This window comes from Chroicocephalus ridibundus, chromosome Z (assembly GCF_963924245.1).
Source record: "Chroicocephalus ridibundus chromosome Z, bChrRid1.1, whole genome shotgun sequence".
NCBI classification, from domain to species: Eukaryota; Metazoa; Chordata; class Aves; order Charadriiformes; family Laridae; genus Chroicocephalus; species Chroicocephalus ridibundus.
Genome location: NC_086316.1, coordinates 61,521,764 through 61,544,678, shown reverse-complemented (window position 1 = coordinate 61,544,678; position 22,915 = coordinate 61,521,764). Strand labels below are relative to the sequence as shown.

The 22,915-nt window shown below is 45.9% G+C and overlaps 1 protein-coding gene across 1 annotated transcript in view; it reads left to right on the top strand.

Moving 5' to 3' along the window:
* Nucleotides 1-9,246: 9,246 nt before the first annotated feature.
* The window catches only part of HOMER1 (homer scaffold protein 1), a 101,035-nt gene continuing 87,366 nt past the window's right edge, over nucleotides 9,247-22,915 (top strand). Inside the window, exon 1 of the mRNA XM_063320804.1 lies at nucleotides 9,247-9,369. Within this exon, the coding sequence (XP_063176874.1) occupies nucleotides 9,365-9,369 (5 nt within the window). The 5' untranslated portion in view covers nucleotides 9,247-9,364. The remainder of the gene's footprint in view (nucleotides 9,370-22,915) is intronic.

Sequence of the window (22,915 nt, the reverse complement as noted above, 5' to 3'; positions counted from 1 at the left end):
AATAGCAGTAATGCATGAGAAGTGAGGGAAGTGTGAGGTGCTGGCTTCCTCATCTTCAAAGGGAATAAACATCCACAGTTTCCCTGGGGATTTTGGAATTTACACTCATCTGGTATTAAAACAAACAGCAGCTGATGTAAGGGAGCAGCAGTAGTACCCCAGCCCAGAGCTCTGGAGGAAGTAGTGTCTGCAGGCTGCGTGCGAGCCACCGGAGGAAGGATGTCTCTATCCTGCCAGCTACTCTCGCCTCCTCCCACATGGAGGCAGTGATGGCTGCCATCTGTGATTACTTTTCAGTCATTGTTTTTTGCACCCAGTCCTTATTTTGGAAGTCTGCTCTTGAAGCTACCAGCTCTTTGAAGATCAACAACCTTTGGAGCACCAGGAAAAAATATTTATAGCAAGTTTATACTCATTTATTCTTTTGCCCTTTAATAGCTCTTTTCACTCCCTTGCTTGTGTTAACCTCACCCAAAATATTTGGAGACCATAATAATGTGTTGTATTGGATTTTACTTTGATAAACCAAACAAGATAATTTTTATTTTTCTATTCTCAAACAATGGCTCTGAGGTTCCCTAAACAACCTTAGAGTTTTTCTCTGGTTTTGGTGTGCTAGAATTCCTGTGCTGACCAGAGCTGAACAAGGAATTGCAGTTCAAACATTTTCAGTGCTTTGTCGAGTGAAATGGGATTTCCCTGTGTCTTACAAGCATGTTTGTCTTTTACGTAGGAATAGCAGCTCCGAACCAATGTGCAATCAGCCCGTACAGATCTGGTTTTGCATGGAGAAAACAGAGGTACCATGCAAGGAGAGGCAAAATGCAGACCCTTGGCGTGCTTCTTGCTTTTTCAGCTCTGTTCTGCAGTGCTTACAGGACTTTGGCCAGACCAGTGGCCGTGTTGATACTCAGCAGGCTTGAGATTTAGACAGCACAGCCATCTGGTTTTTTTCCATCTACAGATATCCCACCGGGAGGTTCAACCCAACACTCCTTTCAGAGGTATTGATACTGCTGCCAAGATTACAGGTGTTGCCCCAGCTGGTTGGCCATTCAGGGCAAGGGTGTCAGAACAGGGTTTGGCAGCTCGATCGTTGGCTATGGATGTACATGCCAGGAATATGCTACTTCAGAGCAGCAAACAACAGCCTTTCTCCTGCACCACCCTGTGCTGTGCCCTGCCTGAAGCCACCCATCTCTTGTTTGATTGTGGTGTTGCGGAGTAACAGCTACTGACCTGCTGATAGTTTCCATCAGGCAGCATGCTCTACAGCTCAAGACTGCCTCCAGCAGAGTGCTCTAGACAAAGAAGTGTTCTAAAATAGCAGGGGAAAAAACCCCAAACAACCAACTTAGAGCTGAGCCTCTTGTCATCACTATTTAGTTTCTCCATGTTACATTATTTCAGTCTTCAAGATGAAGTGATTGTGTATTGTTTCTCCTGTTAATGTCTATGATTCAGTCGCCTCGTTTTGCTTTCTTTGTACCTGCATGTACAGTTCAGCCTTAGCTGATGGATGTCACCATGTTTTTGTACTGTATATTAATTTGGAGAATGGCAAGACAGAGAAGTGATTTTAGTAAGCTTGGCAAGCACAAACAAAGGCTTTTTCCACAAGACAAATAAAGTTAACTCAACCAAATCAACCTGGAAAGTGATCAAAATTGCGAAAGGTTTTAATTGAGACAAAGTTTAAGGCTTAGAGAAAGCTCACTCAGACTTGGAGAAACAGTAACAATAAATATGGAAGTAATCAACTATGTGGAGCTTCTACACTTAACTGTAATAACCAATTATCACTGTTTACATGAAGAATTAAGAGAAAATAAAGATGAACCGTGAGATGTACTTGGAGTGATGCTTTCATTGGTCAGTAAAGACACTCTTGGTATCCCACACGGGATTTTTCTGGAGATAGCAGTGCTTCTTTGCCCCTGAATCTGTTCACACCACTCATTGTCAAGTGAACACGCAATTCTTTCCCCCAGGGCTCAGTGTGTGTTTGCTTTCTTTTATATTTTTTCTTTTATCTTCAGTCTCAGGGATTTCTGGTTTCGCACCCATACGGTGGGAAAACATACTTCATGCAAGCCAAATATGTGAACAAGTTGAAAGGCAGAGACAGATGGAGCCATCTCTGTGATAGCTAAACTAAATACTTTGGACATAATGAAATACTAAAGCATTTGCATTAGTGTGTGAGCTTGAGCTGAAAGACCAAAAATGATGCAACAGAGTTACTCATAGGTGGATTTAGAGCGTTAGTTTCTTTTCTCTTGACCTGCTGTTACTGCATCCAAAATGTCAGGTGGGACTTTTAGAAGCTAATGAATCTAGGCTCCTAGCTACTTGACATCAAGGAATGTATTTATCAGCTGTGTGTTGTTTACGCTTGCCTAGTCTGAATTATTTTTGATCATAGTCTCTTTCACTCTTATCACTCTTATCATAGGGAAAGAAAGAACTGCTGTGGATCTTCATCTTTCCCCCACCCACACCGGGGACTGCCTCAAACAGTTTTATGGATAGAAGGCTGTACATCTAATTTGATTTTTAGTGGAAAATACATAGAGCTTCATGTGTTCCAGAGTTAGCACGTGAAACCCAACCAAGAAATGACAATGGCAGTCCAGAAAAGTCATGCAGCCTCATCATAACTGTGGATGGAATGCCTCTGCTATGAAGACAGGCTGAGAGTGTTGGGGTTGTTCAGCCTGGAGAAGAGAAGGCTCCAGCAAGACCTTATAGCAGCCTTACAGTACCTAAAGGGGGCCTGCAGGAGAGATGGGGAGGGACTCCATATCAGGGAGTGGAGCGATAGGACGAGGGGTAATGGTTTTAAACTGAAAGAGGGGAGATTTAGTTTTGATATCAGGAAGAAAATTTTCACTACGAGGGTGGTGAGACACTGGCACAGGTTCCCCGGAGAGGGATATAGATGCCCCATCCCTGGAGGTGTTCAAGGCCAGGCTGGATGGGGCTTTGAGGAACCTGGTCTAGTGGGAGGTGTCCCTGCCCAGGGCAGGGAGGTTGGAACTAGGTGATCTTTAAGGTCCCTTCCAACCTAAACTATTCTATGACTCTATGATTCTATTCTATGCATGTTCTGAGCATTGCCCACAACAAACCTAAGTCTGTTGCCTCTCAGTAGCCTCGCAGCTTTTGTAGCTCAGTGCCTTCACTTTAGGTTATGAGATATTGTCTGAGAAATGGGAAACTGAAGAAGCTGTTGTTTTGTCCCTTGTGAGGCAGTCTGCCTGGCTGCTACTGCTAGGAATGATTCATGCCAGGTTTCTTAGGCTTGTTTTTGTTTGGAGATGGTTTTCCTTGATATTTAATTTGTCTTCCCATAGCTGATTACTTTTATAGGTCAAAATGTTGAAGCAAAGGTCCGTAAAACATGTGCATGTGCAAATTAAAATAACCTTTGAAAATGTCTATCATTATGGTGGGGAGATCAGATTGTTAGGTAAATCCTTTTGTTGGCTTTCATTCCAGTCTCTTCGTGGGATACACTTGGTCCCAGGTAGTGGAGATCTTATGAGAAGACAACTAACCTTTTGTTAAAACAACAGCTGAGAATGTACCATTGTTTGTTTTGTCACGTTTTACAGTGCCATAACACCCATTAGTAAGCTTGGGTCTTGTTCCATTTTTATGTGGGGATTGTCATCTAGTATCTTATTGGTATCTCCCTCTTACACTCATAGTAGTTTAACTGTGAATAAAGAAATTGATAGGAGGAGGCAACAGATCAACTTGTGGCTCCGGGACTGGTGTTACAGCCAGGGCTTTGGGTTTTTCGAACATAGGTGGCTATATGAGACACCTGGCATGCCATTGTCAGGTGGGACACAGCTGTCCCAGAGGGGGAAAAGAATTTTGGGGCAGGAGTTAGCAGGGCTCATTGACTGGTCTTTAAACTAGATATGAGGGGGGAAGGGGAGATAACTGGGCCTGTCAAGATTAAACCTGAGGAAAGCATGCCACGGTTTGAAGGAGACCACATTAGTGAGGACTCCCACTCTGACATTTCATCAGGGAAAGGTGATAGACGTTTAGAAATTACTGCTAGAGAACAACGGGAAAACCCTTTCCTAGAAGGGGAAAAGGGTACTAGGCTAAGAGTTAACAAAGCTCATGGACAGAGCTTTAAGCCAAAAGTTAAGGGGGAAGGGGATAAAACCAGGCCCGCTGGTAATGAACCTGAGTGTCAAGGGCCAAAGATGGGGGTGAAATCAGTAGCCCAGGTCAAGTGCATCTACGCTAATGCACGTAGCATGGGCAACAAACAGGATGAGCTAGAAGCCATTGTGCGGCAGGACAACTACGACATAGTCGCCATCACAGAAACATGGTGGGATGATGGTCATGACTGAAATGCTGCAATGAGTGGCTATAAGCTCTTCAGAAGGAATAGGCAAGGAAGGAGCGGGGGGGGTGTGGCTCTGTACATTAGGGAGTTGTTTGACTCTATAGACTCCAGTGATGAAGAAGTTGAGTGTTCATGGGTAAGGGTGAAAGGGAAGGCTAGCAGAGGTGATTTTGTGCTGGGAGTCTGCTATAGACCACCCAACCAGGATGAGCAGGTTGATGAGGTATTCTATAAGCGGCTGGCTGCAGTCTCGCAAACGCCAGCCCTTGTTCTAGCTGGGGACTTCAACTTACCAGACATCTGCTGGAAATATAACACGGCAGAGAGCAGGCAGGCTAGGAGGTTCCTCAAGTGTATGGAGGATAGCTTCCTGACACAAATGGTAGGTGAGCCTACCAGGGGAGGTGCCTTGCTAGACCTACTGTTCACAAACAAAGAAGGGCTAGTGGGGGACGTGGAGGTCGGAGGCCGTCTTGGGGTTAGTAACCAAATGGTTAAGTTTTCCATTCATAGTGAGGTAAGGAAGGGGGTTAACAAAACCTCCGTCTTGGACTTCCGGTGGGCAGACTTTAGCCTGTTCAGAACCCTGGTTGGGAGAGTCCCGTGGGAGGTAGTCCTGAGAGACAAAGGACCCCAGGAAGGCTGGACACTCTTCAAGAGGGAAATCCTAAAGGCCCAGGAGCAGGCTGTCCCCATGAGGCGCAAAATTAAAGGGTGGGGAAAATGGCCAGCCTGGATGAACAAAGAGCTCTTGATGGGACTTAAGGAAAAAAGGAAGGTTTACCACCTTTGGAAGAGGGGACAGGCAACTCAGGAGGAGTACAGAGATCGTGTTAGGTCATACAGAGAAAAAATGAGGAAGGCAAAAGCCCAGCTGGAACTCAACCTGGCAATTAACATAAGGGACAACAAAAAAAGTTTCTATAAATACATCAACAAAAAGAGAGTGACAGACAATGTCCATCCCTTGGATGCGGGGGGAAACCTTGCAACCAAGGACGAGGAGAAGGCTGAGATACTTAATGCCTTCTTTGCCTCTGTATTTAATAGTCAGACCAGCTACCCCCAGGTGTTCAGCTTCTTGGGCTGGAAGATAAGAATGGAGAACAGAACAACTCCCCTGTAATCCAGGAGGAAGTAGTTAATGATTTGCTTATGCACCTGGACACGCATAAGTCTATGGGGCCGGACGGGATTCACCCAAAGGTTCTCAGGGAGCTGGCAGGAGAGCTCACCAAGCCTCTCTCCATTATCTATCAACAATCCTGGTCAACAGGAGAGGTGCTGGATGACTGGAGGGTGGCTAATGTGACGCCCATCTACAAGAAGGGCCGGAAGGAGGATCCCGGAAACTACAGGCCTGTCAGCCTGACCTCGGTACCGGGAAAGATCATGGAGAGGATCATCTTGAGTGAGCTCTCACGGCAAGTGCAGGGCAGCCAAGGGATCAGGGCCAGCCAGCATGGGTTTATGAAAGGGAGGTCCTGCCTGGCCAACTTGATCTCTTTCTATGACCATGTGACCCGCTTTCTCGATGAGGGGAAGGCTGTGGATGTTGTCTACCTGGACTTTGGTAAGGCCTTCGACACCGTCCCCCACGGCATTCTCCTGGAGAAACTGGAGAATCATGGCATAGACAAGGGTACCCTCCGCTGGATAAAAAACTGGCTGGATGGCCGTGCCCAGAGAGTTGTGATTAATGGAGCAAAATCTGGTTGGTGGCCGGTCATCAGTGATGTCCCTCAGGGCTCAGTTTTGGGGCCAGTCTTGTTCAATGTCTTTATTGATGATCTAGACAAGGGGATTGAATGCACCCTCAGTAAGTTTGCGGATGACACCAAACTAGGTGGGAGTGTTGATCTGCTTGAGGGTCGGAAGGCTTTACACAGGGATCTAGACAGGTTGGATCAATGGGCCAAGGCCAATGGGATGAGGTTTAATAAGGCCAAGTGCCGGGTCCTGCATTTTGGTCACAACAACCCCAAGCAACGCTACAGGCTTGGGGAAGAGTGGCTGGAAAGCTGCCCGGCAGAAAAGGACCTGGGGGTGCTGGTGGACGGCTGGCTTAACATGAGCCAGCAGTGTGCCCAGGTGGCCAAGAAGGCCAATGGCATCCTGGCTTGCATCAGGAATAGCGTGGCCAGCAGGAGCAGGGAAGTGATCGTGCCTCTGTACTCGGCACTGGTGAGGCCTCACCTCGAGTACTGTGTTCAGTTTTGGGCCCCTCACTACAGGAAAGACATTGAAGTGCTGGAGCGTGTCCAGAGGAGAGCCACCAAGCTGGTGAGGGGTCTGGAGAACAAGTCCTGTGAGGATAGGCTGAGGGAGCTGGGCATGTTTAGTTTGGAGAAGAGGAGGCTGAGGGGAGACCTCATTGCCCTCTACAACTACCTGAAAGGAGGCTGTAGAGAGGTGGGGGTTGGCCTCTTCTCCCAAGTGAATAATGACAGGAGCAGAGGAAATGGTCTGAAGTTGCGGCAGGGGAGGTTTAGATTAGATATTAGGAAGAATTACTTTACTGAAAGAGTGGTCAGGCACTGGAATGGCCTGCCCAGGGAGGTGGTGGAGTCACCATCCCTGGAGGTATTTAAGAAACGTGTAGACATGGCTCTTCAGGGCATGCTCTAGTGCCCAAGATTATTGGTTTGTGGTGGGGTGTTGTGTGTGGGGTTGTGGGTGTGGAGTTTAGTAGGTGGGTGCTTTTTTTTGTGTGTGTGGGTTTTTTGTTTTTTTTTTTTTTTTTTTGTGTGGTTGGACTCGATGATCTCAGAGGTCCCTTCCAACCACTAAGATTCTGTGATTCTGTGATTCTGTGATTATGCCTCCGGTGACTACGACATTGCTTAAGCAGGAAAATACCATGAAAATATTGAAGGTGGTCCTAGAAGCAGCAAAGAGCTGGGATGCACGTCCCACCTGGGGTGTCCCGATGTCATTGGCATTCTCTAGGAGCAGTTATACCTAACGTTCATAAATCCAGGAAAACTTGGGGGAGTTAATGGAAGTATTTGCTGAACCAAAGGCGAGGCATGTGCCGTGGAAGGCAATGCGTGGTGCTGGAGCTGGGGCTGCTCTGTGGGGTTAGGAGCAGCCACACCACGGTATCTGTTTGCATGGCACCACTGAAGGACTCAGCCAAACCCAGCAGGATCTGGCAGGCTCCCGGTGCTGGCTGTTTCCGTGCGGTAGCACTGACTGGCACAGACGTGCTGGAACCTACATTTTTTGGGGGCGATTTTTAGCATGGCTGCTGCATCTCCTTCCCGTTCGGCCGGCAGCGCTGTCGGGTGTGACGTGCTGGCGAAGCATGGCGCGGGGCTGGCGGGGGGGGGGGGGCAGGGACGCTGCCGGCCCGTGTTTCGGGCAGGGCACCTGCTGCCTTCGGAGCGGGGCGCCCTGCCCCAGGGCGGAGGGCTCGGGCGGGACCCGCAGCCGGGCCCGCCGCGCCGCTCCGCAGGCCGCGCCGCACCGCCCCAGCCGGGCGCGGCGTTGCCGTGGAGACGGCGCCGCAGGGGGCGGGGGCGGCAGGGGGCGGGGCGGCCGCCCCGCTGCCAGCGCCCCGAGGCGGTGCACGGAGGCGGCGGGCCCCGAGTCCGTCCTCCCCCTCCCGCCGTCCCCCGCCGCCATTCCCTATTATAGAAGAGCTTCCGGCGCCGTGGACCACTCTGACATCATCCCCCGCACCCCGGTGACGTCAGCGCCGGGAGCGGGGCGTGACGTCGGTGCGTAGGGGAGCGCGGTGACGTGTGCTACTTAAAGCTCCCTTGGCGGAGGATGGAGGCAGAGCGAGCAGGTGCCGCCGCCAGCAGGAGCGAGCTGGCCGTGTCCGGCGCCGTGCGCGGGGGACTGTAGGGCAGGGCGCGGCGGGGCCCGGCCCGGTCCGGCTTGGCTCGGTTCGGTTCTCCCCTTCCCTTCCCATCCCTTCCCCCGGGAGGAGCGGGACGGAGGCGCGGGCTGCGGGCAGCGACTGTGCCTGCCCACCGCGGGTGGGACGGACGGACGGACGGACGGGCGGGCGGGCGGTAGTGGAGGTGTGAAGCAGAGGCGGGGGATGCGAGCGGGCAGAGGCAGCGGTTCGGGGGCGCCGGAGCAGCCGGGCACCGCCTGACGCGGCGATCGCTCCCTCCCTCCCTCCGTCCCAGCGGCGGGGCTGAGCCCGCGGCCCCGCCGCAGAGGAGCGCGGGCTCGGCGGCGGTCGCCCCCTCCCGCCGCCCGCTGGCAGTGACCGACCCGCCGCGCCCCAGGACGATGCCCGCCCGCTCGCCGCAGAAGAAGGCGTGACGGCGAGGAGCGGACCCGCCGCCGCGGGAAGGAGGAGCGGCGCCCCGCGTCTCCGCAGCCGGGGGTGGGCGGGCGGGCGGATCGGGGGAGCGCGGCGCTCCGGTGCCCGCCGGCGACGCGGGGCCGCAGCCCGCCGCCAGCCGCCTCACGCCGGAAGCCCGATGCCAGCGCCGGTGCGGCGGCTCGCTCAGCCTCCTCGGGAAAATGCATCGGTGCCCGCCGCGCTGCCGGCGGGGGTGCTAGGGGGAGCGGCGGCGTGGAGCCCTGCGCGCACCGCCTGCCCCATCCCGCTCCGCCTCTGAGGCGCACAGAGCCCTCGGCGGCCGCTCACGTCCCGGCCAGAAGCGCCGCAGCCGCCGCCAGCCCCTCACGGAGAAGGCGACCGCCCGCAGGAGGGGACCCGTCTGCCCCCGCAGCTGCCGCCACCGCCCGCCCCGGGGCCGGAGCCGCTGCCTGCGGGCGCCCGGCGGGGCCGGCGGCCATGGGAGCCCGGCCCGCGGGGGGCGCTCCCTAGGGCGCGGGCGGCCCCGCTCGGGCCGGCGGCTGCGAGCCGGCGGCGCGGCCCCCCCCCCCACCCCCGCCCACCCCGGGCCTGCGCGGCGAGCCCAGCGCAGCGGCCCGCCGCCACGGGGCTGCGGAGCTGCCGGCGCGGCGAGGAGCGCCCCGGGGACGCGGCACCGCCGGTGCCCGGCGCCGCCGGCCGCCATGGGGTAAGGATGTCGCGGGGGCCGCCGGGCTTGGTGGCGGGGTGGGTGGGTGGGTGGAAGCCGCTGGTCGCCCGAGCTGTTGCTGTTGAAGCGGGCGTTGCTGAGGGGGGCGAGCGGTTTTGGTCGCGGGGCGCAAGGCGGGGCGGGAATGCTGCTGCCATCGGTGCCGTGCATCGGCCCCGCTGCGAGGGGAGCGGTGCGGTGCGGTGGGCGCGCCACCATCTGCAGAGGTTCGCCTGCGCCGTAGCCACGTCGGGCGGCTGGAAGAGCCGTCGTGGCTGCCAGATCGCCGCCGCCAGGACCTTCCCCTGGGTCGTTAAGGGGTGGTCAGTCCTGAAAACCACCGCTTTGAGCTGGGTGTGACAAGGTGAAACTTCAGAGCAGCGGAGGCTCGTTTTAACTCTTCTGGAGTCTTCAGGAGGTGTATAACGACATGTGAATTTCCCGATAAAGTGAAGAAGGCTCTAAGGAAATCTGCTCTGCAGCAGGTCCCCTCGTAAACTGGGACATCCACTTCTCATTTTAAGGAAATGAGAGGGAATAAAATCTTTAAAATGAATCCCATCGCATCTAAATTAGCAGATTTAAAAAGTGATATAGATACCTGTGAAAACTTTCCACAGTTGTATCCTTAGTAATTTGTATAGTGGGATGAAAAAATAATCCCTGCTACCAGGCTTGTGTGGTAGCCTGTCAGTGGAATGGAAACTCATCCATGTTAAAAAGAACAGAAATCTTGAATGATTTTGGCTAGCTGCAAGGTGGAGGCACACTTTTAATGCATTAACAGGATGCTGGTTTTCTAAGACTTTAAGACGTAGTATAAAAGTTACAAATCATCTCCTTTGTATTTTGGTCATTCAAGAATTCAAATGTGAAATTTGTATATTAATATGGAAGTTAAAAGTGCCTCTTTCCCCAAGCCATTAAGGACACTTGGAATCCTCCAGTTTATTTACTTCTTTGCATGTGGGGTGATAACAGCTGCATCCTTGTCTCTGTCTAGTCAGTGGGGTTCACAGTACAAGATGTAGGAAGGAATGACTTCTTCAGCTAGCTGTTTCTGTTGTCTTCCCTTCCATGTGGAAAAAAAAAAATAAAAAGAAATCCCAACGGAGTAAACCCAAGCTTGCAGCTATTTACATATTTAAGAAAGTGATAATGTGTTTCAAAAACATGCCAGAAGGCCAAATGATATTATAATGGCATATATACTTAAAACTGCTAAGGAGACACAGAATTATGTAGCCTTTTAAATTCAAATAATGGAAAACCTCTCACTTATTTAAAATCAGTATTATGTTTGTAGATACATCAGTTACGTGCGTCATGTTACAAGTACACAGAGCTGTTGAAGAGGAATAAACATTCTTTCTCCAGAATTAAATTGAGCATTTCTGTAAACAAAAACCCGACTTAAAGAAATTACTCCCTCATTTCATCAACTCCAGTACTGCTGGAGCCTTAGTGTCATAGCTTCTTAATGAACAGTGCAAATCCATATCCGTAGAGGGAGTTGAAATAATCCTAAATGCTGAAGTTGTTCGTGTGGTGCCTCAAGTAATATCTTGGCACATTGAGGTCAAGCAGACAAAACTTGCTGGCAAAGATTTTGAATACTCTTTAGACAGTACACATTGGGGTGTTGCAGATCATCTAACGAGGTGGACCTTCCCGGAAGTGTAGGTTTGTGTTACTGGTAAGCTCCCTGCTCTCTAAATGTGAGCAAGCACATCCAAGCCAGGGCCAGCACCAACTCTGTGGATCTGTGGTTAAGTATCAGACATATTTGCTAGCGTTCAGAGCAGAGGTCTTGATTCAGTAGCTCTTGGTATTAACGTCTAAATGCAGTTCCCGGTGGATTTTGGAGTATTTCTAGACCAAGGTGTACTCGACTCTTAGCACTGCAGTTGTGAAAATAGTCTTCTGATAGTCTACTAAGGTCTTAAAATTGAGTGTTCTGCAAGTAAGTTGCAAAATGGTTGATAATCCATGTACTTGGCCACATGAGGGTCTGCGTACTGCATCCAGTATTTAATGGGTACTTCTGTCCTGCGTAAGCTTGTACAGTGAGCCTGTAGTACCTGGCTGGTGATTAGTTTACCTATACCAATGGTCAGAACACAGAAAACTTGAGATGGGGGAGAGGAACTGGCTGGCCAAACCGACAGTGGCTTGTGTTCATCTCATTTGTTATAGTGAAGAATTCGCTGTTTTGCCAGCGTAGTTCAGCCTGCTCGGCGCATTGAATACCATCAGGCAAGTCAGGTAATTGTGTGCTCTGTGTGTGGTGGATACCAAGCTGTGGGTGGCTGGTCTCTGGGCCAGTGCTGCTGTTACATATTTGAGAAATTGGAAACTAGAGAATGGTATATAGGATGCAGTAATTCAAGAAACGATCTTCGTAGTGCTGTATCCCATATGTCTCTGGGTGTCTCTCATCTCACAGGAGAAGGTAAAGGAATTAAGCCCTGGGGATCATATAGGCCAGGCACAGAGGATGTCTGCTCTTTCTTCTCTGCCTGCCAGTCTGTCTCTCCTCTCCTAGTTTCTCATCCCTGTTGCATAAGGACAAGTTCTTACCAATAGTCACCGTTGAGTGATATACCCATTTATTTGTGCGGGCCCTTCTGTTGGTTTGACCACACAGAATATAGCCTTCTTTAATAGGAAAACGTGGATTTTTGTGTAAATAAGATGACCTCAGTATGTTCTGTCCTAGTTCATAACATGTCTCTCTTGTGTTCCCAGTATTGAGAAACACGTAATTTGTCAGCGTTGCGCAATCACTTGCCTTTGAGCAGAGGTTTGATTACATTAAAAATCCTCAAGAAATAGGTCTTATGTAAACATACTCAGGATGTATATTGGTAGCCTAGATTGCTGTATACGTTGACCATGTAAATTCCATGTTAAAGCTGCAAACCACCACCAAAACTACCACTGCGTTTACTTTTAGCTGGGGCAGGGGAGTTGGAGGTTTGTATTTGTGGACTGTGATGCAGTCATTGTTTAGGCTGAAATGAATGCACTTCATGCTAGATACAGTATGGAAGCTGCATGGCCATGAGTTCTGGTAGAGGCGAGAAGTTGGTGTCCTGTTAATCTTTTGGATTAATTCCTGGTTTATTAATGGGTAGTCTCTCCATAACTGCTTTCCTTTATGGCTTTCTGTGCTGTGGGCAGGTATCCAAATTTATGTTGCTAGCTTTCCCCTTCATTCTTGCTGAATGATAAGGAATTACAAGGTAAAAGCTTCTGTAAGATCTGCTTGTCTCTGTCATGTCATGTTAATCAAGGTGTCTTTATAAAGACTTCAGCTTCTCTTCACTTTTGTTGGACTATATTTAGTATGTTATCTTCATAAAGGTGGTTATGATATGTGTCAGTTTGAGATGGCAGAATTAGAATACTAGGGTTCTTAAGTTGGCTGGAGAATATTGTGGAAGATGAATATTTTAGGATGTACTTATTAGCGTTGTAGTTGCCTAGAAATAAGTATTTTATTATAATTTTTGGCAGTCAGGAAAATGTCTGTGTCTGGTTGATCCACTCCTAGTTCTTACCCATTTTGAAGGATGGGGAGTTAGTCAAATGCATTTCTTTAAAGCACTCGGGTTGCAGGGGCCCATTTTGAAAAGAGGGTACTGGAGTTGTAGGGGAATTGAGAAATCATGCTAATTCTAAACTGTAGGATGTAACAATTTTTACAAAGCCTGTTTGAAGCTTTAAAATCTAAAATTATGTGAGCGTTTGTAGTGTTTGAACATATGGGATAGACAAATCTTGCTGTGGAAATTGGTTTTGGTTTGCTGTCTGTTGACTTACTTTTTCAGGTGTTTCCAAAGCATGGTCTTGTCCCTAGACTTTTCAGTTTTCTTTCTCTAGCTGCAACACTATGAGCTGTTATGAACATTATATGAACATGAAAGCTATAAAGCTGTTAGGAGACAGAAGCATTGTTGGCCATTGGATTTGGCCTGACTCAGGTTCTTTAACCTGTCTTTTTCCCTCCCACAAGACTTAATGATAGCTTTCCCAAAACTTTGTCTTAGCAAAAGTTCCATCAGCTGTGTTCCTCTGACACAGAAATATTGCAGGTAATAGAGCAGAAGGTACAGCTTCTTGGCAGTAGTTCAGTGTTACTGCAATTCCTGGCCATCTTGCTTTCTTAGCGGTAAAATGAGGTGCTTATTGTGTGAAAGCAATGACAGCAAAGTAGTTTATGCTGTCTTCTGTAGCAGTGGGGAGAGTGTAACAAAAACAGTTCAACATCACTTACTGTAGATAACACCCGCCAAACTTGATTATCTGAAAAAAATGAGTGAAGTATAAATACCTAGACAGATGGACTGTATGTAAATCAGCTTGAAATGGTTAATGAACTGCTTTGTCAGGCACTCCACACTACTGTGTGGAGACCTCTACCATGCTTAAATTATATTCTGTCACAGTAGTTTTATGACCATGAAATAAGCATGAGAAATCTAAACCAGATCTTCTGGCCTGGCAACACATAAACGCATGTCCTGAACACCATGGGGGGTGATTTCTGTGCTGATGCAGTTGAAAGTATTTGTAACGCCTGAAGGTTGCGATTGATCTGTTTCAGTATTTCCATGTGTCATGAAGATTATATAGACCAACTCTTTGAGTGAAATCCTAGTTCCACTGAAAATAAACATTTAAGTCCTTCACATTCATCACATTGAGATTATTTTTATTCTCAGTGTCTCAAGGCAAACATCAGATGAATGCTCCGCGTGTGTGTTCTTGTGATTTCTCTCTCCCAAACAGTGCTTGCCCTGCCACAATTGCCGTTGTCTTTGCAGGGCTCGTAACCAGATGTCAAGCCGGTACTTGAGGAAGCATGCGGTCTCAAAGCCATAGAGATTGCAATAGCTTGAAATACTGTAACAGGCTAACACTTCTTATTAGGGGAGTCAATGACACCTAACTGGCATTGGAGTGTTTCTGCCTGCTGGTTAGTAAAAGTAATAAGTAGAATTCAGATATCACTCTTATGGGCATGTTGTTGGAAAACATTTATTCTTATGTTGACTCTTAACCCTGTAATTTGATGTAAAGCTTTTAGCTGATCACTCTTTAAATCACAGCTTTCCAAACCTACATCTATGCATTAGTGTACTACAAAGAGAACAGCGTTACCTCATGATGTAACACTAATTCACTAGTAGTTTCTCATTCATATAGGCGCCTGGGACATCACTTCAGCTGAGCCGATGGTTCTCCAGTGTATTCCAGATCAGTAACTATTTCGCCCATCTAAAGAATGCAAACACTTCATGCAGATTAGAAACGTAATTCTTCTATTCTTTTAGATACCTTTAATTTTGAAACTGTTGAGGCCCAAAGTAATTACCAAGAGCTGATGTCTCTTCTAGTCCATAAGTTGTCGTTTAAGAGGCGCTTCGCAAGGGAGTGTGTGTGGTGTAGAGATAGCCAATGAAGCTGAGACCCGATCTGGAACGGAACTCACATGAGTATATGTATATATGTATGCACACAGAAATTAAGTGCGCTTGTGTTTTAACAATGTGCCCTTTGTATCTGAGACAGTCCTGCACTCGAGAAAAACCTCATGCTTCCCCATGTGTGTGGTTATAGTCTTAGTAACAGGAAACTGTAACAATGAACAAAGGGACAAAGTATTCTGTATTATGTAAAATAAAAACAAAATTCAGAGTACTCAGTCCATCTTCTTTTTTTTTCTTTTTTTTTTTCTACAGATACCATGTTAGGTTGAAATGTGTATTTAAAAGCCCTACTTAGGGAAAAGCCTTCTGTAAAAAAAATTTGCTAGAGCATGCTTTCTAGCTCAGGGTTTTGTGCTGTTCTCCCTGTGAGACTTTTTCAGATGTATTCAGTCTTAAAGGGACAAGGAGTGTGGGAGCATTGCACTATGAAAAATCCGCTTTTGGATCTAATTTTGATAATAGGTTTCTTTTCCCCATTCTGCTGCGATTATTTTAGTTTTTATTTTTTTCAAGGCTGGGCTGTGTGAGATCCACCAAAATTAGTATTCTGTTCAGGTCAGGGAGATGAGGAGGTCAGAGGGGAGAGGAGGCTAGAGGGAGCTGTGGTTTTTATTCCACCTGGGCCTTGCACAATGCAGTGTTCATCTCTGTTGTATCTACACAGAGCCCTGGTAGCGGTATTAATGTTGTCGTCTCCTTTCTGCAAAGTAATGGCACTGTGTTTGAATACTGTATTGATTTTCTGGAACTGCATCACAGATATGCTTCTGGCAGCACACTGCATTCTGACACGCTTCTCTGGTGGCAAGTAGTGGTGAATGCCAGTCAGCATTTAAAAAATTAGTCTAGGGAGACACTGTTTAAACATGCAATAGGTGATGCTGGATTGACAGATACAAGCATATATTGACATTTCCAGTATCTAGTCATGCTTTATTTATTTTATTTTTTAGCTACAGATATCAAGTTAGCTAACTTAAGCAGTCTGCATTACTCATTTTGTCTAATGGCTTTTACGTGAATAAAGGGGGAAGAACTTGAAATACATAGTTCCTCTCAGGTTTTTCTTTTTCCTCTATATACGTGCAAATGATTCTCAGGCACTCTTTTGTTGATCTTTGTGGCTGTCTTCTTTGTCAACACGTTGATTGTTAAGTTTTCACTGAGCTTGGCACCAAAAAGTGGGAACAACAGAAGACGGGGGCTGCCTTTTGCTGTTGTCTGCTGCAGCACAAACATTTGTGCAGTGAGCCATATCAGTTCTGTAACCTATCTGACTGCATGAAGGTACAAATACAGGGGCTGCCAATAGGGAAGTGTCATTACAGGTGGGATAGACATACCTTTTGCCACAGCGGTGTCTGTTTATTCTGTCAGGAAGTGTTCAAAAAGATCCAGACTCAGAGCTATCCCTGTCCGAGTTTGGTCCTCACTTTTGAAGTTCAGGTCTGGAAAGGGGTGGGTTTTTTGAGACTGTCCACTAGGTTGAGTCTCAGCTTGTTGAGAAATGGCATTTTTTTTCTCCTTTCCATAGTGTCTTTCATAGTAAAAAACATAATAGGTGATATTGGCGGGATTTAGAATTTGGGGTTTTTAAAATGCTTTTAAATTACTTATTCTCTAAATAGTATGTAGTTAATCTTGAAGCTATTCTTCTAACAGCACACATAATGAAATCTTTCTTGAGTTTTGATGAATGAGCTTTAAATGGTCAACACTTTACAGTGAATTGTTGGTGAAATAAATAATCTTTGACATGTATTCTCGCAATTCCTACTTCTTGTTCCGCTTCATTTCCCACAGTCTGCTGCCGCTGGCTTGTCTGCACGCAAATCTAAAAGAAGGTAGCGTAATATTGGAGAAACCAGTGTTTTCTCCACACGACTCACTGTGGAGTGTGCAGACATGTCAGGGCTTCTTAGGGTATGAAGCCTTTTCCATGCCAACAAAATTAAGTTTATGGAATAATATATGCTGTGTAACTCTGCTGTCAAATCATTGCATGCAGTAACTGAGGTCCTAAGCAGCTATTTGGCCATCTGACTTTGGAACCAGAATGTCTGTGCTTTTGCATTAGCTGTATTTTCACTGACTGGTGTGTGACTAAAAGAGTTAACCTGCAATTGGACAGGAACAATTTCTCCGGGATTAATTTGCTTTCAGCTTCTGGATATTGATTTCCAAGTGCTTTTTCAACCTCTGAGTATATATCCCTCCCATGTCAATATTTGTTCTTGTTCTTTTACAAAACATGGAAGGATTTCCTCTGTCTGCTTTAGCAAGCCTACTACCCAGACATCCAGAGCTCTCTGCATCTAGACATATGCAGGAACTGGATTCCTACCAGGAAATGATTGGCAGCGCTTGGGGAATGGGTGATGTCCTGCTGATTCGAGTGCTAGGTAGGCTTGATCCTTGAGGAGCACTGCACAGCTCAGATGACAGCGTCTCTGGCTATGCGCAATAGTAAAACTCCCAGGATCTTTAGGAAGTTTTGTGGGAAAAGACACAGGTGCTAAAGCACATTGTTAAGTAATGTTCCATTTCGATGGGATTTCTGTGAAATGTAAGCACTAAATTCCATAAGTTACCTGACATCTTAATGGGCCACTCAAGATCTGAGGTCATTTTTACTAATAATTACGTATTTGGTGACCTTAAATGGGAGATACGTCTTTTAAAAAAATCCTCCCTTTTTGTCCGCATTAATTGTGAATTTTAAAAATCAGGTTGGAACAAAAGCTGGAATAGTTCTATTACGGGATGGATTGATGGGCATTACAGGGGCCTTTCTATAACATCTGTGACTTACTTTTATCATTAGTAGGATTTGAGATTTAATATTATTCTGGAGTGAAATTCTTAGGGAAACAATCTGCAACTTCCCCAGTTGTTCTTACAAAGAACAATTTTACTTAGTATGAAAATGTATTTAATGACCTTAAGTCCTAGATTTAAAGAATACTGCTGCTTTTGAGAGCTCAGGGATGGACATGGTAATCCTGGAATCACTTGCACTAATTCTGCTTTTAGGACCCAAACCCAGATCTTGTAAAGGCTGCCTTCCGTTCCACCTTCTTGCTTGTCTTGTCTTGCTACTTCTGCCACTGGCTATTGTTCTTGTAAAGCTCAAGACTTCACTGATTCAGAGGACCTTGTTGTCACTTAGAGCAACGTGTAGGGTGTTGCATAGGTTTCTGTAATCATTTGGAAAAGAATAGTTGAACAGCCTGTCAGGAGGATTCTGTTGAGGAAGACTATTAACTGTCAACACCATGCTCAAGTTCAAAGTGGTTTTACAAAATCCAACCATCCAAACAGTTCTGCAACCTTGGAAAATGCTATTTATGTAGTAGGAACCTGGAATAGATGATGATTTGATGTCCTATATGGCTCTGGGCAAATCCTGATGAGTCTATTTAGAGCCTAAAAAATTGCTGGCTTGATGATCCTGCAACTTGCATATGGTAATATTTCTCTGAAGTCCCTCAGGAAGAATGAGTGGAATTTACCCAGTTAATAAGATACAGAGTTTTGTCTTCACCCTGTACAAGTCCTGCTGGCTTCCTCATTGTAGAGTAGAAATATTGGGTGAGATAGAATGATGAATTCAGACTGTGGGTAAGTTAACCAATTTTTGGAAAACCAGATCATCGAATGCTGCCTCATGTGAATACCAGTTTTGCGGCAAAGGACATGACTGTGTGCTACTATTAAGAACTTGATGATAACACACAGTTTATGATTAGCATTGCTCGTTGCGATCACAAAGTGAAATTTCGTCTTTCACATTCAAAAAATGCAGCTAGTATTCGTCCGTGAGTAGAATTGTCCTTTGTTCTGCTGAAAAAGAAATACCCCTAACCAGAGTGGCACAATCGCAGTTAATCTTTATTGAAACTGGACAGTCATGGTGACCTGCTTGTCACCTAACACCTTTACAAAGTCCATTAGAAACAAGAAAAAAGACAAGAATTCTGGTTTCAGATACCATTATGTTTATAAACTAATATGCTTGTATGCTAGAGGTTTGGGAAATTAGTGGTCATGATCAAACTTTACAGAGTCACGATTAAGTCATGATTAAAACTGATGCTTTTAACTTTAACTGGCAGATAAAAGAATTTGCTATAAATCATCTTGTCTTATATGTGTGCTGTTCATCTTCCTAAAGAACTGTTCCTCTTCATTTGCTTGTAAATGCTGAGATTTTTTTGTAGTTAAGTATGGTATTAGTACCTCCTACTCATGGCATTCTATTTACTAGGTTAAGCAGTCATATATCATAGTATGTATTCAGCTGCTAAACACAAAACCTGGTAGAGAGTGGGAAATGGCAGTTTCTGCTACATGGTCTTCTATTTGATGCTTTAGTTAAGCCTCTTTTGAAAGTAACCATATGAGCACTTATGTGCTCCAGTTTGGGAAGACTATACGACATTCAGCATACATGAGTAAAATGTTTTAAAATACAGCTTTCTTCAAACCTGACTTTGCAATGCAAGCATTCTGTAAGTAGCTAATAAACCTGCTTGTTTCTGGCCTCTGCTTATTTCATGGATACAGAAACACTAGGGATTGACTTCTTACATTTAATATCTACTCTGTTATTTCTGCAAAGGAGTGGGTGGGAGAGGCTTTTCTCGTTCTTAGTTTGTACCTAGGTTTTGAATGCGTTGAACCCCACCAGTTCATTCAGGTACCATGTATGGAAAACCATTCATGTTCATAAAAAAAGGTCATACTGAAATAAGTAAGTAGGCGTTAACGAGCACTGGTACCTGATCTTTGATTAGGTGCTTCCTAACTGTGGTAGCGTGTGTTCATTGCTTGAATATTTTTATTGAACTATTAAGTATAGGCCTCTAATATAGGTAATTCCAATTCCATGTGAAATAGGTAAGAAAATTCCAGTTTTATCTGCCACACCAGCATTTGGGCCAACACTTCTGCACAAACTGCATGGTGTGCATTTTGTTGCTCAGTTTGTCAAAATGCTGCACAGTTTCCTGAGATCTGATTTTTTTCCTGTGATTAATTGCACTTCCAACAAGTAAAGTAACTTCCATCTGGGTAAAGCCCTGATACCTACCTGCTGTCTTGGGGTTAGAACTACAGTCATTGTAGGTGCCTTTCTGACGTATAAACTGTATTTTGAAGCAGGTTTTGCCAAGGTAGTTGATAATCTAGTTCCAGCACAACTAACACATAATACTTTGGCTTTACCATCCTCCAGCAGTGCAATCAAAGCAAGTGCATGGGCTGTCAGTGAAGAAATGTTTCTTTACATGTTTGTCTAGCAATACCCAAGGGTAGTACTGATGCAGCCATAGTTTTTCCAGCACAGTCATCTTTCCTATGAGCTGCTCATCAGTGAGACAGCCTAGTTCAGATTTGGCCATTCCTTTTCAGCTGTTGGGGCCGGTCCCCGTGGCACAGCACTTGATAGAATCCTTTGTCTGGCACTTACTGTGCAGACCTATGTGCCTACTCCCATGTCAGCCTCTGTATCGGGCCGTGAAGGGCACCCATTGCTCCATGCACAGTGTGTGGTCATACTGGTACGTTTAAAAACTTGTTGTGAATCTCACCATTACGGTGGAAAGTTGCCTGACGGTGCAAGGCAAGTCATCGGAGGAAACAGGATTTGCAGCCATCCTGGGAATGTCTCCAGTGATCTGATAAGCAAACTGCTCTGGAGGCCCATCAAGAATGGTATTTGGGTGCCCTGCCTTAGGAGGAGTCTCACAATGTGTTTGGCATATGTATGGTGTGAATGATCAGGGAAACGGAGATCTGTCACTTCCAGTTACAGCTCAATGTAGATGCAAGCACTGCTTCTAAAATTCAATAGTGTTTACTAGGCTGTAAGTTATCAGAAGGGAGGGTCTTGCTGGCATAGTAATGGCATACTCAAAGTGAATTAAAGAGGCTTTATAGCTCCTGCAGTGCTCAGTGGGATGATTCAAATTGATTTGTTACTTATGAATATAAAATTAATTTGTTTACCTTTCTAGGAGTCTAATTCAGTTCCTTGAAACAAATGAAATAATCCAGTTCTCGTCTTGTGATGTGGACCAGCAATTCTTTTTGAAATTTAGCATGCAGCTGTAGCAGTCTGGATGGGATTGCAAATTGTTTGAAGATCAGTTGATGGTGATAATGATGAAATGCATGTTTATTCAGCCTGCTTTATTCTACTCGATCCATTTGTAAGTTCTGATACTTCCGCTGGTGGTGGTGGAACCATGACTTCAGCTTTGAGGTGTGTGCAGACAAAGTGCAGGTTGTGGTAATGATTTATTTCAGGGTGTTTATTTCTGAGAGTTAAGTGTAAAAGCTCTAAAAACTGACTGTTAATTGACAACTTCTTAATGTTAAATAAAGGGTTTATGAGTCTTAATCTGGAAATGGGAGGAATGACAAGTGCCAGGCCCACTAAAATAAAAAGCATTTTCACATGTAGAAGGCATGTCAAAATTAGTAACTTGGAGATGCAGAAAAAGGTGAGGTAGACTTGCCTGATGGGGTGAGAACTGGTAAGGAGGTGTGATCATTTCTGTACGAAGACCTACATGGAAGCAAAATGGAAGTTTAAAGTCAATAATGAGGGTAATGTAAGAAAACTGGTAAGAAGTATTACAAGGAGGGGTTGTTAAAGATGGTGGTGCCAAGTGAGGAAGCCTTATTTTGCTGCAGAAATGTGTTTGAGACAAATTCCAAGTGTCTCATAATAAGTAAGGAAGGTACGTATTCCTTGTTTTTTCTGTAGTTGACAAGTTGCTGAGAGATCTAGTCTTTAGAATAGCAAAATCATGACTAGTATTAGTTGAGTGTTTCTCTCAAAGGTGATTGGAAAAACATCAGTTAAACTTAACATCATCTAAAAATACTAATTTTTAAATTATATCATTGTTTACCATATAATTGCTGACTATCTTGGTGGATACACATGGTGAATTGGTTCTATGATTTTGTCTTCCTTCTATTCCTTTTTAGGTTCCAAATTTCTCATCGGTCTCTATTGTCAAATGCCCCAGCTTTTTCTCTGTTGCCTCGTACCTGTGAAATACAGCCATCAGAACAGAAATTTTTATCATAGGCAATGATGACACTTGAGGGAATGCACACAATCACATTGAATGTTAAATTAGCAAATACTGTATTTATGTTGTTTATTTGAACTCTGCCATGTTTTATGGAACTTAAGCTGGTGTAGGATTGCCACTCTTATTATTTCAGTGCTCTGCATGACTGCACATCCTAATGCCAACCCTCTGTTCTGGGTTCCTTCTTGCTGCGCTAGCTGTGCACTGTGACACTTGTCAGTGCTGCTGAGGGACTTCATTACAGCTGCTAAATTGCTCTAACCAAACTTTAGAACACAGGGTGTTGGGTTTTGGGCAGCCTCGCGCTTTCATGTCGTGACAAAGCAAGTAGTTTCAGCCTGTCGATTGTTTGAACGTGCTGCTCTGTGTGGCATTTCTACCACGCAGTCTTATGTCTTGTATCCCACCAAACAGTACGATTAACGTCAAAGAGTCTTCATGTGCTCGCAGGGTGCTGATTTTCCCCATCTGTGCCTCAGCAACAGCCCCTAAGTGGCCCCATCTGATTTGTCATAATTCTCACCTTGTTTAGTCAGCATCAGTTGGTCTAATTAGTTATTTCTGAGTGGCAGACCTTCTCACAAACTGAAAATTGTTTTGCAAAGGAAACTATTGAACTTTAGGTCTCAAAGAGTCTGTGAACTAACTTGAGGGTGTCTGTGAAATGTGACAAGGAGAACACACTGGATGGGAATAGACTTGCATTCTGGAGGTTGCAGGAGACTGAAAATTCTGTCCTGTCTGGAGCCTTCTTCCTCATCCTCCTCCGCTGTTGCCCTGGAAGGCAGAGAGCTGCTGGGCCTGCTTGTAAAGCTGAGCGTGGTGTCCTGGCTCAGCAGCAGCATCCCTGGATCCCAAAGCAAGTTTGTGGTCTTGCCCTTTCTGCTTCTGTGTTCGGAGACCTGTGCTTGTTCTGCTGGTGTAGGGGTTCTCTATTTTCTC